Here is a 19,209-nt window from a genome sequence, read left to right on the forward strand (position 1 = left end):
TCTCCCCGGAGAGTTGTCTAGAGGCGATAATTATAAAAATAAAGGAACTTGAAGGAAACCCCTTTGCCAGCTTCTCTCTCCATATTTTCTGTCTACCTGCTTGATGTTCCAACAGTATTTGCTTATTGACAATTGATTTTTTTTTCCTGTGTTAAAAAATAGTAGAGAAGTTGTGGAAGAAGTTAGTTAATCCAAAGAGTTTTAGGTCTATATGTGTTTGGGAAACTTTGTGGAAGAATTTATTGTTGACAGTGAAAGAACTCTGGGAGCCAAGTGTCTGACTGGCTTCTGGGGTCTGACAGGAGCCCTGGGTTTTTCTGTGAGCCTCTGTGGTGCAGCTCTTAGTGTGCTCAGCCTATATCTTTTGTCCTAACTCCAGAAATCATGTTATAAGTCTCAACATTTAGACAGTGTTACTTTAGCTGTTTTCTTTTTGCTTTCAGTGTAGCCCTTTTCTGTTTTTAATTTTGTGGCTGGCAAAGCTTGAAAAGACAGTGAGTCATGACAACCATTCCTTTCCCTCCAGATAGAAGCCTTCAATGTGAGGCCAAGGCACTGAGCACTGTTTGTACGATTCATGAACTTTAGCTGCTGAACACTTCTCTGTGGGGACCCTTTAAGGGAACTTGTAGGCGAAGCGCTAGACCTGTGGTCCCCAGACCAGCAACATCAGCATCAGCTGGAAATTTGTTAGAAATGCCAGCTGTCCTTCCCCACTTCAGACTGACTGAATCAGAAACTCTGGGGGTGGCGCCCAGCAATCTGTGTTTTATCAAGACTTCCAGATGATTCTGAGAAATGCTTAAGTCTGAGAAACATTGTGCTAGTGAACTGCTAGTACTTGTGGCCATGGAGAGTATGAAAAATATAGAGGTTGGAGAATGGGCACGTTGATGAATCTTTGCTTATGAGGAAAGGAAGAATAGATAGAAAAAATATTTTACCTCTTGGAATTCCAAAAAAGAAAAACAGAAAAATCCTGAAACTTAATCAGCAGAACTAATTGCTTTCATGAAGCTTTGCTTTCTCAGAGAAGGGCAATCCAGATGATGAGGTTCCGGTGAAATATGTTGGCACGGTTCTGAAATTCTAGAATAATCTCTCTCATGAGAAAGCGTATGTATGTCTTTCCATATTATAACATAAATTTAACTCAGGTTTGTAAAATTCTGTAAGATTCTTGTATTGCATTGACTAGGCCAACTTGTTCTCCTGTTGAAGCCCCAGTCTCTACATCTGAAAGCCACATGCATTGTTACTCTCCATGAATTTTTTCATCAGAATGAAGTGAAGCCTTAAATATATGTTAGAGGATTTGTGAGGCATTGTGAGTGTGGAAAAATGCAAAACATAAGGATCAAGAATGATTAATGTAAATGTTGATGGTAAAGAGGGGTTTAGAAGTTGATACAAAAATGGGTTGATATTTCAACTTGCCTTTGACATCTGCCCCTTTTAGTTCTGGCTTTGTCATGTATTAGTTTGTGATTTAAATAAAATACAGGTTTTAAAGGCTTTTAATCTTAGTTTTCTCATCAAAAACATACATCCGTGATACCGGCTCAGAGGATCGTTGTGGGGATAGAATTGGGTTACAATACGAAAATGCAGTTTTTAAAGGTCAAACATTACAAATTTTAGATGTTATTGTTGTTATTTCATGTCTGGATTGAGGAGGCTTTGTGAGTGTTGACATGGTGACATCATCCAGGAGTTTGGAATAAGTGTGTATGTCAGCAGATTGTATGATTACAAAAAATAGCTATGTTTACTTTTCTGCTAATTCTCCTTTAATGGAATGTTTCCATTTTTTCACGAAATGGGGGAGATCCACATATGTTTAATTAAAGAAAGCAAGCCTAATATTATTTTTATCCTTTGAATTAAGAGACTATACTTCACTCACTCTTTGGTGGAAAGATGACAGACTCTGGAGTCAGGCTACCTGGGTAAACCCCCAGATCCTCTACTTACTAATGGTGCAACCATGGATAAGCCTCAGTTTCTTCATATGTAAAATGGGGGTGATAATACTACAGAGCTGCGCAAAGACGAGTGAGAAATGTACATAAAATGCATAATAGAGTGCTTAGCCTGGGGTGAGCACTCAATAATGTGGATGCTCATTGCTGTTAAACTCTAGCATGAGGAGGGCAGGGGAGAATCAGATAAGAGGGCAGCTGATAAAATGGTGCGATTATTGTGCAAATCAAAATTCGAGGAGTTCCATGACTGTTCTGGTCACTCTTATTAAAATCAAACAATTCTTTGATCACTTCTAATTGAGAAAATTAGCACTTTCATGTAATAATCAAAATTTCAATCTTACTTTAAAGATTGCTTGTTTCCCCTCCCCTAGCTTGAGTGCTGGAGGCAAGGAGCCATAGAAAATGGGAATATTGGATCCCCTCCCCTCCCCTCCCCTCCCCTCCCCTCCCCTCCCCTCCCCTCCCCTCCCCTCCCCTCCCCTCCCCTCCCCTCCCCTCCCCTCCCCTCCCCTCCCCTCCCCTCCCCTCCCCTCCCCTCCCCTCCCCTCCCCTCCCCTCCCCTCCTTCCAGCAACTGATCCTTGAACAGAATCTAGCTCTTGAACAGACAGCTAGCTCTCTCTTGCATGGCTAAGATCTGGTCCAGGGGAAATACTTTATGTTCTAAAGCTCAGAGGGTACACTCTAAAGGGTATTACACTAAGTGAAATAAGTCAGACAGAGAAAAGACAAATACCATATGAGTTCACTTATATGTGGAATATAAAGAATAAAATAAAACAGAAACAGAGTCATAGATACGAAGAACAGGCTGATGGCTGCCAGATGAAAGGGGGTTGGGGGAAAATAGGTGAAAAAAGTGAAGGGATTAAGAACTACAAATTGGTAGTGCAAAATAATCACAGGGATGTAAAGTATAGCATAAGGAATATAGTCAATAATACTGTAATAACTGTGTGGTGCCAGGTGGGTACTAGAATTATTGGGGGGGGGGGAGTGTTACTTTGCAAATTAGATAATTGTCTAACCACCATGCTATACACCTGAAACTAATATAAAATAGTGTTGAATGTCAACTGCAATTGAAAAATAAAAGAAAAAAATCTCAGAAGGTAAAGAGGAAACAATTGTAAACTCCCTGGGTGGTACTTTGAAGCACTTAACCTGTGCTTGAGGTGAGTGGCAAAGGGCCCCATAGGTCTTCTGGGGAGAAGCATGCTGGCAGCTTTCTCCAAAAGCCTTCGTCTTCGGTAATCTCCAGCTCTTCTTACCTTCCACCTGGGTAAACAGTGGTAAGAGTAACGGAACTCGCTCTGCAGTCTTCCTTCGGAAGCGTTGCTTTATACTGTTGTATTTCACTTTGGAACTGGTGTCTAATGTTTGGTACTTTCAGTCAAAATTTGCACTTCAACTCTTACTTAGGGTAAAAGGGGAGTGGATTGCTTGGGGAATGCTCTGCCTTCGCCCAGAGTTACCGGTGCTGTGGGTTTGCCAGTGTTGTAACTGGGACACTGGAGCACCTGTGCTAATCACAAAGTTAAGCTTTAAATGTGAGCAAGTGGCTTTTTAGATGTTGATATTTAATCTTTTCCTCATAGGCAGCTTTTTTAAAAAAAGAGACCGGCATATCACTTGAGACTAATTTATGTTATTGTTTTGGGAGCTAAAATGCGTTTAAAATCCTGTTCACGTGAAGTTAAAAAGCTGTTAACTTTCATCGCTTGTAAGATGATCCTGGACTGCTGCATGTATTCAAATAAACTAGTCTTGAGATAAATTTAAACAAAATATATTTTGTATTGTGCTTAAATTATTTTCTTTTGCAGGCTTAACTTTTTTCATGTGAAAATTTAGACACAGACATATGGGTACAGATATATGCAACTCTGAGCTTTTGCCAACAATGTCTGGGAAATTCCTTGTGACAGTGCATACGTAAAACATGAATATGCACGTGGAATGTCCTGTAAATCTCCTGTGTTGGTGTGCTTGTCCTTGTGGATCTCAAATACTATTGTGAAAATTATCTTTTACAATTTCCTGGGAAGTTGATAATTTGGTATGTTAGCTACATTTCTCTAATAAATCTTAATATCAATTTGGTTATTTTTTTTTAAAAAAATGTTTTTATTGATTTCAGAGAGAGGAAGGGAGAGGGAGAGAGAGAGAGAAACGTAAATGATGAGGGAGAGTCATTGATCAGCTGCCTCCTGCACGCCCCCCACTGGGGATCGAGCCTGCAATCTAGTGCCTGGACCAGGAATCAAACCTCACTGTCCTGGTTCATAGGTCGACTCTCAATCATTGAGCCATGCCCGCCAGGCTGGTTATTTTTTGAAATGTGCTTGATTGGTATGGTGTGTTTAGGGTGGTAAAACCCTGAGATAATGATGAAATGTCTACTATGCATCCATCCACCCAAGGGACTTCTGAACTTACTACTAAAATTGCTCATAATTAAAAGTAAATAATAATAAAACATTGGCACGACTTTGAATTAACAAGTAAAGCAAAGTCTGTATTTTTGTTACTCATTGTGAAAAACAGAAAGGTTTTATTTTTATATCTTGAAATACTTTCAATTGTATTACTTTGAATATTAATATGCAAAAATGTTCATTATACTATCCATGCAGTGAAAACTGAGCCTCTTACATGTTCAAGAGTGAGAGAATAGAAATACAAGTGATCGCGGGTTATGCTCTACAGAAACGAGGCCGGAAGATATTCAACAAACAGTTAAAAGTGGCTGTTTTTTAGGGGTAAAGATGGAATCAAAGTTTTATTGAAGGATGTGCTTTTTTCTTTTTTATACTTTTGTAATTTGTTTTATGCCTTAAAATTAGCATGTATTATTTCTAAAATTCAGGGAAAAAAAATCGGGATAACCCTTTGATATATTGAATGGAATTCAGAACTGGCAATGATAAAATGTTAGGTGAAAAAAGTCAGGATATAAAATATGTATATGCAAGAAGATTATGATTTTGGTAAAATACAACTAGTGCAAAGACCAGAGGGAGAAATATTAAAATGTTAGCCATAGTTCTCTTGTGGTTTTTAAAATTTCTTTTTTATATATTTCTTTATTTTCCAAATGCTAGTAAAAAAGAAAAAGAATAGGCAGAGGAGAGGCTCTTCCAGTTGGGTTGGGCTTGCAGTACGGCTGAGCATTTCTGATGTGTGTTTATTGGGCCTCTTTCACTTTTGGTGATAATTAAAGATCTGTTTTTCAAATAAAAATGTCTCATCTTTATAGGGCACAAGTCATATAATGAAACTACCATCTGAAGCTTTTGGATTTTAAAACTGTGAACTCTACAAGGACACACACGCAATGCTCTTTGCTGCATTCTTTTCCCACCCTCTTCGGGGATTTAGTCCTAAAATGAAAGGAATAAAAAAAAGATATGGCATGCAGATTCCTGACATTCTTTCCTAACCAGAATGATTTTTAACTCCTAATGTGATTTCTCCCTCAAAATATATACTGACTCTCTTCCTTCATTTATTATTTGACACCTTCCAGACATTAAACAATCAAAACCCCTGAATTCTTTCTCCCAATTTCCCTTTAAAAATGTGAGTCCGTGATTTTAAATAAATTTGTTAGCCCAGAGAATATTGATTTATGTAACACAGAGCAGATCACACGGAGGGTTTTCTCCTTTTTATTATTTGTAAAAACCAGAATAATAGGAAAGCTGATGGGTCTAAAATGAATTAATAAGCATTTTAAACATTCATGAAGTTCTTTGAAACTTACAGCCTATATTATCATTTATTATTGATATTGTCCTATTATTCAAATATACTTTTGCCATACATACTTCTGCCAGACTTTCTGAAACATAGTGAATTTTTGTCATTATATATTCCCTGAATGCCTAAACATAGAACAAATCCCTTTGGGGCTTGTACTATATTTTAACTTTCTAGTCATTCCCTTAGATGGAAATGAAACGCCGATAGTCTTGATTGCAGAAATAACTTTAACTCTCTAATATAAGGGCTGTTGGCCTCTGGTGCGTTCCGCGTGTGAAGTTGCAGTTGTGTACTATAATGTATATGAGTGACTTTGAAAGCTATGATAAGGTAAATTTTAACAATTTTAAGTAAATAACGAAGTTGGCTTATCTTTTTTCTTACATGGCGAATCAATACAGTAAGGGCAGTGCTATGGAATTGACATTATTACATGTCAGTTACTTTTATCACTATTAGATCAAATGAGAATGATGCCAACTGACACCGTTGTTCATCGAAACTAGTACCTAACTAGCGAGGAAAAAATGGAAAACCTGTATAGTTGATTTTTCTCTGGATTTTAGTTTTTCAGTACTGACAACTGTAGCAATTTTTAAAAAAAGACTATGAAGAAGAAGAAGGGCTTTTATGGAGTTTAGTGTGTGTGTGTGGTGTGTGTCGGATGTGTGGGGTGTGTGTGTATGTGGTGTGTGTGTATGTGTGTGGTGTGTGTGTGTGTGGTGTGTGTGTGTGTGGTGTGCATGTGTGTGGTGTGTGTGTGTGGGGGGTGTGTGTATGTGTGTGGTGTGTGTGTGTGTGTGTGGTGTGTGTCTGTGTTCCTTTTCCTGGTCTTGCCGGATCTGGTTTGTGGGATTTGGTTACCTCGAACAGTTCTGAGTGTTCAACTAAGTTACTAGAGCAAAGGAGAAACATACTAGCGGCTCTCAAAGCCATTACATTTTTACCTCTATTGCCATGGTGGGGCTTGTTTTTCCACCTGAAATAATGACGGCTATCATAGAAAACAGCAAGGAAATACACCTTGTTACAGAATGTGCAAGTTAGTGTCTTGGTTGTACACTCTTTTTTTTTTTTTTAGTGTATCTTTATTGGTTTCAGAGAGAGGAAGAGGGAGGGAGAGAGAGAGAGAAACATCAATGATGAGAGTCATTGATCGGCCGCCTCCTGCACGCCTTCTGCTGGGGATCAAACCCACTACCCGGGCGTGTGCCCTGACCGGGAATCGAACCCCGATCGCCTGGATCCCAGGTAGACGCTCAACCGCTGAGCCACGCCCGGCTGGGTGGTAGTACACCCTTTTTGAAAACATACTAGGAAAACAATTTTCTCTATGTAATTGTTAGAAAAAAATAGTTATATCTTATGCTATGACAAAGTTGTTAAGAAAGTGTAAGGAAGCCAGTATTTATTGTTCTAGGCACATCACACACACACACTCATATATATTCAATTAATAATTGAATACAGACAACTACCTTGGTAACAAATATTACTCCTGTTTCATAGATCAAGAAAGTGAGTTTTAGAAGCAGGATTCACATTAATCTGTTCTCAGGACCATGTTTCTTGCACTGTATCAAGTCGTCTTTGCAGGACTGACTGGGCAGAGAATGTGTTATAAATGTTAGTAATTAGTCTTCGAGATTGTTCGTTTTTTGTGAAGCAGAATTAACCTTTTTGTCTGACCTTTATACCGTGCATTGTCATATCACTTCAGGTTTCCTTCACTGAGCTCACAAGTGGCCTTACTTTCTGAGGCCAAGGTGCTTGTTCTCAGGAAGCAATGTATTCTGCTGACGAGGGCTGCTTTAGTTTGGACCCTCGGCTATACCTCAGGGTATTCTGGAAAGACCCCTGGAAGAAACCTGAGTTGGATTTCTCCATTCACCTAGTCGTGGGCTGGGGCGTGTTTCTTAAACCTCTGTGTCTCTGTGTCTTCATCTCTAAAACTGAGGCTGGATGAAACCAGTGGTTTACAATCCATGTCCTACAGGGTCACTTAGAGGTAGCTATGGGAGTGGATGGGGGTGGATGACCTGGGCCCCTACCATCCATGCTTCCACAGCACAACAGCTGTGTGTGTGTGTGCGCGTGCATGCACACGTGTGCTCCCTCCCCCTCCCCCTCCCTCTCCCTCTCCCTACCTCTACCTCTCTGCCCCAATTCTAGATGGTATTTTTTTTTCAAACAAAGGGTTCTATATCTAAAAATAGTTGGAAAAAACCCTGGAAAGTAGTCCTTCTAGCTGGGGCTAAGGAAAATATGTTCTTTCTGGTTCTTTCCATGAGTGTGTGAAAGGAGTTTTAAAAATAGGAAATCTCACTGTCTTTAATTTAAAATGTAATGTTTAAAATTTGCTGCAAACCATTTTTATTTTTTATTTCATTTATTTTTTAACTGTTTTTAAGTTATATTTTCAGAAATAACCTCAAAGAGAAAAATCAGTGTCAAAGTCTTTGAGTACTTTGAAATGGCCAACTATAAGACAGACTTCATGGTGTCTCTGCTTTTCATCAGAATGTCAATTTAAAAAACATTTATTCTCTTTCTTCTTTAGAGATAAGTGTGAGATAGTATTCACAACCGAAAGTCACTAAGCTATATCTCACAACAGAAAAGTACCACTCCTTTAAGACACCATGAAGTTCATCATTTTCCATCTGTTCTTTCTCTCTTGGAAGTTTATGGTCACTGAGAGAACACATCCGCTGTTTCCTGTTTCTTTTCTTTTGTGACAGTCTATGAATAAGATGACTGGACCCCAGAGAAAGAAGACGAATAAACGTTTGGCCACAAGATCTGCTTTTATTTGAGTTCCTGTCACTCCATATTTTTGGGGCACTTGCTTTAAATCAGGGTTCAAAATGCAATAATTAAGCAGTTGTTGCACATTTCAACACTTCATGTAATGATGGGCTATGCAGAAAGGTCATGACTTCAAGAGACTGTCACTCTCTAGCAGAGCTAAATTTTGGAAGTTAATTAAGTTAATTAAACTCAAAATCACCAAATGTACTAGTGGCTACCCTGCTGGACAGTGTAGTTCTAGAGAATCAGTGAAATTTTTATTTACTTTTGAAATTTTTAAAATAGTGTTATGCTGCGGGAGTAGAAAGTATTAAATTGTTTTTTAACTGTTGGCTCCTTTATGATCAGAAATATAGATTTTTACACTTTTGAAGTTGTTTTGATTAAAAGTTTCTTCAGTGGCTGGCACATAAAAAGTCCATAAGTGATTGGATGGTAGTAATGGGTCCTCCCTCACCTCCACCCTAGGTCTCCCCAACGCATACATCTTGCTTTTAGGTCACTTTAACAATTTTGCCCTAAGACTGCCAGACCTGTAGATGTACCTTTCACAGCTCTCCTGGTCATCCTGGGAGTGAAGAGCTAGGTGTTGTCTCTCCTCCTATGTGTGTTGCTGTCTGTCTTCTGACTTCCTATGCTTCTAAGCTCAGCACCCCCCTCAGTCATGATGATGGCTTCCAGACTTCCAGCCTTTCCTTTACTCTGCTCCAAGCCAGGCTCCGCCTCCCACAAGCTCACTCAGGGCCTTCGATGTCTGTGGCCATCCGGATCACTCTGTAGCTTGCTGATCTGACCTTGTTTAGGGCCCAGTGGTCAGTTATGGCTCCTAACATGGGCATCACCAAACTACAGTGCGATTGACTCCGGGGATCGGAGTCGTGGCACATGACACAGCTGAAGGGACTGAGAATGCATTTCTTAGAGAATGTCATTAGATAGATACTATTTATAAAACCTGCGTGTATATTGTGGTAGGCACTGGGCTAAATGTTTTTAATTATCATTTAATCCTCATAGCAACCACATGCCCTATTTTTACACATTTTAGACGGTTGCTAGGCTCAGAGAAATTACATGACTTTCCCAAAGTCACCAAGTTAGGAAGTGGCAGATCTGTGATTCCTATTTACACTCTGGCTCTGAAGCTTGCAGTCTTAACCACAACATAAGTCATTACAGAACAGGGAGAGTTCTTTCAAATCAGCGTAGAGGGCAGATCTCAAAGGAAGTGGATTTCCGGTGACCATAAAGAGGGGTTTTCTAATAGTTGAAGCTCTTCACCACCCACTCTGCGAAGTACGTTGTGCCTCGGACATGCCAAGGACATGCTGGCTGATCAAAAACACTGTAAAAGGCATTGTAGAATAAGTGGAACTCAAGTGGTAGATGAGCTCTCTAGGACTTTCCAATTTAAGTTTCTTCTGAATGTAATTTCTTCTCTTGAGGACATTTATTGCCAATTTACTCTCATATGACTACTTTTTTATTTGATATTTGTATTTTGGAAAAGTGTGTTGTGTTTCTCTGATGAGAATATAAGCTCTACTGGATATATTACTGAGGATAACTTTATGGGAAACTATAATATTAGAAACCTTTTTTAGGATTAAGAAAACTATTTTTTTAAATCCTGTGAGAACATTTGGGATTTTCTTTGGGAAAGAGTAATCAATATATATTTTCTTTTTAAAATTTATTTGTCCATTCTACATTCCTCCTCAGGTACTCCTGATCGTGGCGCTCCTCCCACCCCCAACTCACAAAACTGTGCCAGTGGTTGGAAGGGGACGCATACATAATCCCAGGGGGGCTAACATCTGCACATGCTTCCATGGAGATAGTTGTAAATCATGATTTTGGAGAAAGTTTATATTCTTGAAATTATTGTCATGTGTGATAGGCTTTAGAGAAGAAATACTACGTAAAGAAATGATGTGGCATATAGGAAGTCAAAACTGGGCTAGAGAGAACTGAAAGGAGTTAGTGATAGGAGCAGGTGGAATCTACTTCAGAGAACTGGATGGGGGTGGATTAAGGAATTGAAACAAGCGGGGGTTTCTAGTCTGGGACTCTGGAGGAAGGGAGGTTCCACTTGGAGCATGGGTCTTGAAGAATTCTAGGCAGGGTAAAGAATATAAGTAGGAAGCGGTGCTTGGGGAATGCTGAACAGTCTGGCTTGCTGCAGAGTTCAAGAAGGGGAGAAAGCAAAGTTAACAAAGGTAAGTCTGGGGTTCTATTGTGAAGACCCTTACGTATCAGAGTGAACAGTTTATAATCAGCCTGTGTAGGGATGGGATTCTACCTCCTGTCCTCAGGAGGTTGGTTTTTTTCATGAACTCTACCACATATTTCTGTTGTGTTTTTTCCCTACAGGGTAAGATCCTTGGTCATATTTATGTTGATTTATAGCACTAATACTAAACAGATTCTAGATTTATTTAATATGTTGATTGTTGACTGTATATAAATCATGGTGACCAAACAGCTTCCTTTATATGGCCCGATACCTATTTATGGTAGTAGTATTATGTCATAAATATTAGAAACGTTTGCTTCATGCATTATATGTGATGTTAGTGTTTACATGATTTCTGTGAGTTGGTTTAAGAGTACATTTGCTTAAAGCGGATTTTTAAAATGTCTCCTGCCTAGATAATTTCAATTTGAGCAGATAATGAACATGTGGCCCAATCAGGACCTCCTTTCCAAGTACTAAGTCAGCTACAGAACTTGGAACTGCATCACCCTCAGCAATCATTTCCCTTTCTTCCTTCCCCTTTGTTTTACAGATGAAGATACCAGGCTCAGTGCAAAGTCATACACAACCAGTTATTGGCAATGCCAGGGCTAAACTCACTTGTCTGCTATCTTTCTATCACACAGCCTTCTTATCTGAAATAAGTGACCAACAAATGCAAAACATTTAAAGGCCAATACACATTTACAATTTAAATATTCATAGGACTCACCAAAATGGATCCGACAGTTCTGCAATTCAGATAACAGTAGTTATACTTTTAGCTGTTACGTTAGCACACGTGCAAAGTTTCTGACAAAATCAGTTAACTTATTACAAGTGGTCTTCCCTAATTTTCTTCTAAGACCTGTGGCGGCAATGGGAACAATAGGAGGACACCTCACAATGAGAACATTTCCTCTCCAGCATATGCCCCTTTTTTTTTCTTGGTTTGTAATCCAATTTATAACAATTTGGTCACTGGACCATCTTGAAGTAGCAAGGCCCTAGCACTTGGAGGCCCATAGTCCTGCATTATATTGACAGCAGATCCTATGTTGGGGGCAGTTTCCAAGCTAGCATATAATTAACCCCACTGACAGTGCCAGCAAGCCCCAGGGCTCTGCGGCACCTGTGCTATTTCCATACTTGTAACTGGGACCTCACCTGGGGAAGAGGTTGGTCTGATTTATCTCCATAACCCCAAGCACGTGTTGTGTGTTCAAGGCTGATGGAAGACAGGCTGGAACGACTCAGGCGTCCGAGGGGTTTCTGGAAAAGCAGCATGGCCTGAAAAGTGAGTTTTCTGGATTCCAATTATTTTGAGGCACAGGCAGATTTTGCGCCTCCACTGAGCTCCGTGTTTCCCCCCTCTCAAGGCCGCTGAAAACACCTCAGAAGGACGGTGAAGCGTAAATGAGGCCACGGCGTGGCTGTGTGCACTTGGGAGCCCTCACTGTTACATGCCCTTTGTCCCCGCGCTGACCCCTGCCCGTCCCCAGGCCCCACGCAGCCCAGTGCAACCCTGAGCCTGAGCCGCAGGAAGGGTGGAACTGAAAAGCCGCGGAACCCGAGCCCAGGGAGCGGCGCGGGCGGAGGGAGGAGAAGCTGCGGGACCGGCAGGCCTACTTCCGCCGTGGCGGCGGCGGCGGCGGCGGCGCGGGGATGGAGCCTCTGCGGGTCCTGGAGCTGTACAGCGGCATTGGGGGCATGCACCAGGCGCTGAGAGGTGAGAGTGCACCGAGCGGCTCTCTAGTCCCGCGTCGGCGCTGGTCCGCCCTCCCGCTCCCGGGAGGCGAGGAGCGAGGAGTCTCTAGGGGCGGAGCCGGGGGGTGGGGGTGGGGGTGGGGCGGGAAGGGGAAACCCAGTTGTCCTGGAAACCGCCCCAGCGGGCCACCTCCTCCAGCTGCTCGGCGCCGAGACTCCCTTCTTCCAGTCTGCAGCCTTAGAGGACTCCATGTGTGAGTCTGGAGCCTCAAGGCTAGGCTCTAAGGGAAACCAAAATGGTCCCCACAGGGTGGGAGGGGCGACCCCGGCCTGGCGTCTAGGCCCAGGCCCCTGCGCGGCCTCCCCGGGAGGCGGGGAGAGCCCGGCCGGGCCCCGAGGCAGTCTCGGTGGGGGAGGGGAGGCCGCTGGTCAGGTCTCCTCTGGTGACTCAAGGCTCTTCCAAGGGATAACTGCGATTAAGGTAGAGGTTACTGAACACCAAGCACTGTAGGGGAAGCCTCGAGGAATAATCTGGTCACTTCTGATCGCTGAAAAGAAACATCCTGTCTCGGTACATGGTGTCTAGATACATTCGGGCGTGAGAAGAGTTGCGTTCAGACTCAGTTGCTGTGTGACCTTGGGCTAGTTCTTTAACATTTTGAACCCGCTTCCTGGTTTTAAAATGTGAAAAGTAATTCTTTCAGAGAAGGATTATTATGAGGAGTGAAGATAAGGCACATAAAGTGGTACACGGTAGCCACTCAAAATATTATAAATTGCTGTTATCACTGTTGCTTGTATGTACCTCTTCCTTTTTGACGTTTTCAATTTGCTAAGTTGGAGTTGAAAAGTTTATTTTTGGTGATAGTCACCCAAAAATATGGGTGGAGCAAGCTCCTGTTCTGTGCCTGGTACTGTGTGCCAGGCACTGGAGATACAGAGTGACAAAGAGACTTTGAATGTGAATGTTTATACTTAAATTGCTAAGACAACCACAAAACGGAAACTGCCCTGCTTCCTTTTTTAGTACCAAGGGTAACAACTGGCTGACACTAAGATACAGACAGTGTGTAATGAGTTGAGTATGTAAGTTTTCTGAAAATATGTGTTGAGTTTTGAGTTTAGACTAGATTAGTTATTGTTAAATTTTTATAACCAATTATTTGCTAGCTCTCTCTGTTCAGTTGTCATATCAAAACTTACCAGCATGAAAACAAAACTCCAGTACTATTTGCTTTCTTAGTTAAATTTCCCTCATATCTTCAAATGTGATTTTCAGGTTGCTTAGTGCTTTACCATAGGCTACAATTCAGCCACTCCTTAAGTGTTGAATATTAGATAATTCGCTGGTGTTTTTTTTTTTGCATTTATAAATGTGCTACAGTCACACCCTTGACCATAAATCCTGATTTTCTCTTTAAGCATGTTTTGTAAAAGTCAGATTAATTCATTCCACAATGAAAGACTGACCATGTGCCAGTTACCAAGTAAAAAATTATGAGAATATTTTTAAGGCTTTTGATAATATAACATTGCTTTTCAACTATATAGTCTTCGGGACTTGTATTATCCATTTTTAACTTTTGCTAATTTGAAAGGGGCAATTGTATAATTTTAATTTTTTGGTTAATGAAACAGTTAAATATTTTCTTTCTTGTCATCCAGTGCAACCTGAATTTGTACACAAATTTATTTCTATTACCACTGCCACCATCCTGAATCTTAGCTATACCATCTCTTACTTAAAATAGTAATTTCCTAACTGCTCCCCTGCTTCCACTCTTTCTCCACCCTTTCTCCACATAGCAACAGAATGATCTTTTTGCACACTAAACTGAATCATGTCACTCACTTCCTTGCTTAACAGGCTTCCATTTGAGCTTAGAGTCATAGTACTATCTTCTTACTAGGCCTATGACATCTGGCTTCTGTCTGCTTCATCAGCCTTACATGCCACTCTGCCTCTGGTTCTCTTTTTTGGGCACACTGGTCTTCTTTCTCTGCATTCCTCAACCCCCCGTGTTCCTGCTACATTCTGGCCTTTACTATAGTGTCCACCCGGAGTGCTCTAACCCCAGACTTTTCCAGAGCGGATGCATTTCTTTTTCATGCCTTGGTTCATATGTGGCCTCTTCAGAGTAGCTTTCCTTGGCTGACCCTATAACCCACAGAGCCTTCCTGCAGCCTCTCTACTGAATTAATGTTATGTAATATGAGGTTATTTGAATATTTCAGCCATATTTTTTCGTCATGTATAATGAAAATGGCCATACATCTAATTTTGGATATTCTCATGGGGAAATGATGGAGGGGGTTGACTTTTATTCTAGTTGTCTTATATTTGGGCACATACATACAGTGCATGAGTGCATCTGTGTGTGTGTGAGTGTGTGTAGGTGAGTTTGGACTTAGAAAAAGGTTGGGAAGGATGCATATTCTCCTGTTACCAGTATTAGCTCCTTGGGAGTGGATTAGGGATAATGGTCTCCTTGCTACCAGTAAACACACCAAGAACATCCCTGCCTTAGGGCCATTGTACTTGCTGTTCCCTCCGTCTGGGCTACTGAGAGCCGCATGACTAGTCCTTTGTCTTTATTTTATTTCTTTACTTAATGTTATTGTTGACACTATTACAGATGTCCCATTTTCCCCCCACCCCTACCCCTTTGCCCACTTCTACCCAGCCCCTGCCCCCCTACCCTCTTACCATCAACACACTGTTATCTGTGTCTATGGATTATGCATCTGTGTTCTTTGGCTAATTCCTTCACCTTCTTTCATCCAGTCCCCACCCCCTCCCCTCTGACAGCTCTTAGTCTCATGCCTGTGTTTCTTTTTAGTTCGTCAGTTTATTTTGTTCATTAGATTCCACATATAAGTGAGATCATATGATATTTGTCTTTCTCTGACTGGCTTATTTCACTTAGCATAATAATGCAGGTCCATCCATGCTGTCACAAAAGACAAGATTTTTCTTTTTTATGGCTTTGTAGTATTCCATTCTTGTCTTTAATGTCATCTTCTCAGGGCTTCCCTGATTACTATTGAAAATTGCAGCTTCTGCTCATTCTCCCTATCCCCCTTAATTGTTTTTGCTCCTTATCATATGATATATTTTATTTGTTTATGTTTTTAATTAGCTACCTCCCCTTCTAAAATACAAGTTCCGTGAGGGTGGAGATATTTTTGTTTGAAATTTTTGTTTGTTTTGTGTGGGATTTGTTTATTTTCTATTTTGTTCACTGTTGTATTCTTGGCACCTAGAATAGTGCTTGTTGCATAGTGGATGCTCAGTAAACATTTGTTGAATGAGTGAATAAGTTATAGAGCATTAACATTTTAAAAGTTGGTGATATTGTCAATTTACATTTTAAAGGGATATATCCAATAAACTGTGTTACCATAAATATGCTACTATAACATTTAAAACTACATAATTTACTAGGTGAAATTATTTTAATTAATAGTGAAGTTGAATATTTAAAAATACCATTTTACATTTATATTCTTTCTGTTTTATATGATGTATTTTTTAAAATTGGGAAATATTGAAAACGTGCATTTAATCACTCAGCACATTATTATTGAGTGGTTTCTGTGTCAGTTACTGGGGTGTGTGATGGGGATACAGCATTAAGAGGAAACTATGTTCTTTTCCTCCAGAGATTATGGTCTACTGGGAAATATTGATGCTACACAGGCAAAGAAAGAATTTAAAAATAAAAATCATACATGATGCTCATGCAGGAATAAAAAACTGTTAAGGATTTAGATTACATTTTTTCAATCTTTATTCTACATGTAACCATGAATATTAAAATAAATTATAGCTTTTTGTTTTCACTTGAAATATCTTGAAATTTTTCCTTGCCATTGTATATATTTCTAAACTTGTTTTTTAAAAGCTCTGTGATATTCCATTTTATGAAAGTTCCATACTTATACAAAGCAGTTACCTATTTTTGGACATTTAGATTGCTTATGATTTTTCACTATTATAAATAAAATAGCATTTGTCCTTTACATAAATATTTTTCTCCACATCTTTTATTGCTGTACATATTAGTTTCCTATGGCTGCTGTAATGAGTTACCACAAAATTAATGGCTTAAAGCAACACCAATTTATTATCTTATAGTTCTGGAGGTGTTGCTAGAGCTGTATTCCTTCTGGAGGCTGTAGGGGGGGATCAGTTTTCTTGCCTTTTTCAGCTTCTAGAGGTAACCTGCATCTTTCAGCATGTGACCCCTTCCTCCATATTCAGTGCCAAAAGAGTAACATCTTCCAGTCTTTCTCTCTGACTTTCCTTCCTTCATTATATTACTTCTCTGATTTTAACCTTTGTCCATCCTTCCTGCGATTACATTGTGGCTATCTGTGTAACTCAGGATAATCTCCTGTTCTTAGGATCCTTTATCATATCTGGAAAGTCCCTATTGCTATGTAAGGTAATATTTTCACAGGTTTCAGGGATCAGGATGTGAAATCTTTGGTGGGGGAGTTAGTCATTATTCTGCCTACCATGCCTAAGGATATGTGCCCTAATATAAACTTGGTAAGTCCAGAAAATGCAGCACTCGAATCCTCCCACCACATCAAAATTATAACTAAATAAAAGAGCAACCATCATATAGAACCACCTGAAATCTAGCTGAATGGAAATTCTACAACTAAGGATATAAAGAAGAAGCCACATTGAGACTGGTATGAGGGGCAGAGACGTGAAACTGGCTTGTCCCACATTCATGTGTAGCAGATAAAAGTTGGGAGGCATCTGTCAGCTACAGAGGTCCCCACTGAGGAGCAAGGGGTCCCAGCCCCACAGCAGGTCTAGGGTTCCAGTGCCCGGAAGACAAGTCCCCATAACTTCTGGCTGGAAGAACCTGTGGGAAGTGTGGTTGAGAGAGACGGAGGACTGTTGGAGTCCCAGGCAGTTTCTCTTAAAGGGCCTGCACGTGGGCTTACTTCGGCTCACTCCTTCTGAGCTTCAGCTCTAGGGCAGCAGCTCAAAAGGCATAGGGACATATGGGCAGGAATTGAATTGTCTGGCATCAGGGCAAGAGCTGGAGGGGCAGTTTTCTTCCAGACAGAAGTTTTGGCAGAGGCCATGGTTTCTTTTTTGAGATCCCTTTGTCCCCCAAAGAGCTGGTAGGCAGGTGCCACATCTGAGTCTCCATCCTCCTGGTTATTACTGTTCATCACACCCTGGGGATTCCCTCAGGCCCTGCCCCACCCAACTTGTGTGCCCACCCAAGCTATTTCCACCCAAGCTGTTTCCAGTGGCTTCTCCTTATGAGTGGCATGTCTTGGCTCATCCTTCAGACTTCTCTAAAATCTCTCAGCCTGGCCAGGTGTGGCTCAGCGGTTGAGCGTCAACCTAGGATCCAGGAGATCAAGGTTTGATTCAACGTCAGGGCACATGCCTGGGTTGCGGGCTCGATCTCCAATGACTCTCTCATCATTGGTGTTTCTGTCTCTCTCTCTCCCTCTCCTTTCCTCTCTCTGAATCAATAAAGATATATTTAAAAAAAATTAAAATCTCTCAAACAAGCAGCATCTGGCCTCAGCGTGCCCTGTACCTCTTGCTAAGTGGCTCCAGGTCTGGCACTGGCAGCAGTCTGCCTTGGTTTGCAACCTGGGCACCTCCAAGCCCAGTACAAGAAGCAGCCATCTGCAGATTTCTTTGTAGCTCATGCCAGGTGGCTCTGGGCAGAACACCTACATCTCCCGGGAGGCCCCAAAGCCAGCGCACCTGGTGGACAGCGTCAGACCATGTGGAAGCACCACCTAACTATTTCTGCAAGTGACACACTCAAGGGGCGGGATTCAGTGGGCACACTGAAATAACTCCTGTATCATGGGGGTGGGCTCCTGCACAGCTGATCCTCCACAGTGGTAGGTGGTCGCAGAGAGTCCTTGCAGCTGAAAGGCTTGGAGGTAGGTAAATCCCTCCCAGTGATGTGCCAATAGCAGTCAAGGCTCAACTATAACAGGAGGGTGTACACAGCCCACATGGTATGTGAGGGTGTCACACCTGGAGTGCCCAGCTCTCCTGGAGTGATTGGGGAGGCTGTGCTGCTGGATCCTACAGAACACCTACTACATTATGCCACTCTACCAAGTCTTGGAGACATAGTAGCTCTACCTAATACATAGAAACACACAGGGAGGCTGCCAAAATGAGGAGACAAAGAAACATGGCTCAAATGTAAGAACAGAACAAAACTCCAGAAAATAAATGAAATAAAATGGAGAGAGGCAATAAACTAGATACAGAGTTCAAAACACTGTTTATAAGGATACTCAGTGAACTTAGTGAGATCTTCAACAGCATAAAAAGGGACATGGAAACCATAACAAAGAACCAGTCAGAAATAAAAGCTACACTAACTGAAATGAATAATTTACAGGGAATCAAGAGTAGAGTAGATGAAGCCGAGAATCAAATCAGCAATTTGGAATATAAGGAAGCAAAAACCACCTGATCAGAACAGCAAAAAGAAAAGAGAATAAGAAAGATGACACCCTGGCCAGTTATCTCAGTTGGATAGAGCATTGTCCCAGTACACCAAGGTTGCAGGTTCAATCCCCACTCAGAGCACATACAAGAATCAACCAGTGAATGCACAAATTAATGGAACAACAAATCAATGCTGCTTTCTCTCTCTCTTCCTCTCTTTCTCTGTTTCTTCCTCCCGCATTT

General features: G+C 41.1%; 1 protein-coding gene across 2 annotated transcripts in view; it reads left to right on the plus strand.

Moving 5' to 3' along the window:
• The first annotated feature begins 12,411 nt into the window (after positions 1 to 12,411).
• Positions 12,412 to 19,209, plus strand: part of TRDMT1 (tRNA aspartic acid methyltransferase 1) — a 48,815-nt gene continuing 42,017 nt past the window's right edge. The window contains exon 1 of one of the 2 annotated variants that reach the window (XM_081133110.1): positions 12,412 to 12,528. In XM_081133110.1, the coding sequence (XP_080989236.1) occupies positions 12,465 to 12,528 (64 nt within the window). In that variant the 5' untranslated portion in view covers positions 12,412 to 12,464. Of the gene's footprint in view, positions 12,529 to 12,711; positions 12,761 to 19,209 lie in introns of those variants that run through there. The other variant, XM_081133111.1, reaches the window with a different exon arrangement.

Source organism: Miniopterus schreibersii (genome assembly GCF_964146895.1).
Source record: "Miniopterus schreibersii genome assembly, chromosome: 1".
In the NCBI taxonomy this organism is placed as follows: domain Eukaryota; kingdom Metazoa; phylum Chordata; class Mammalia; order Chiroptera; family Miniopteridae; genus Miniopterus; species Miniopterus schreibersii.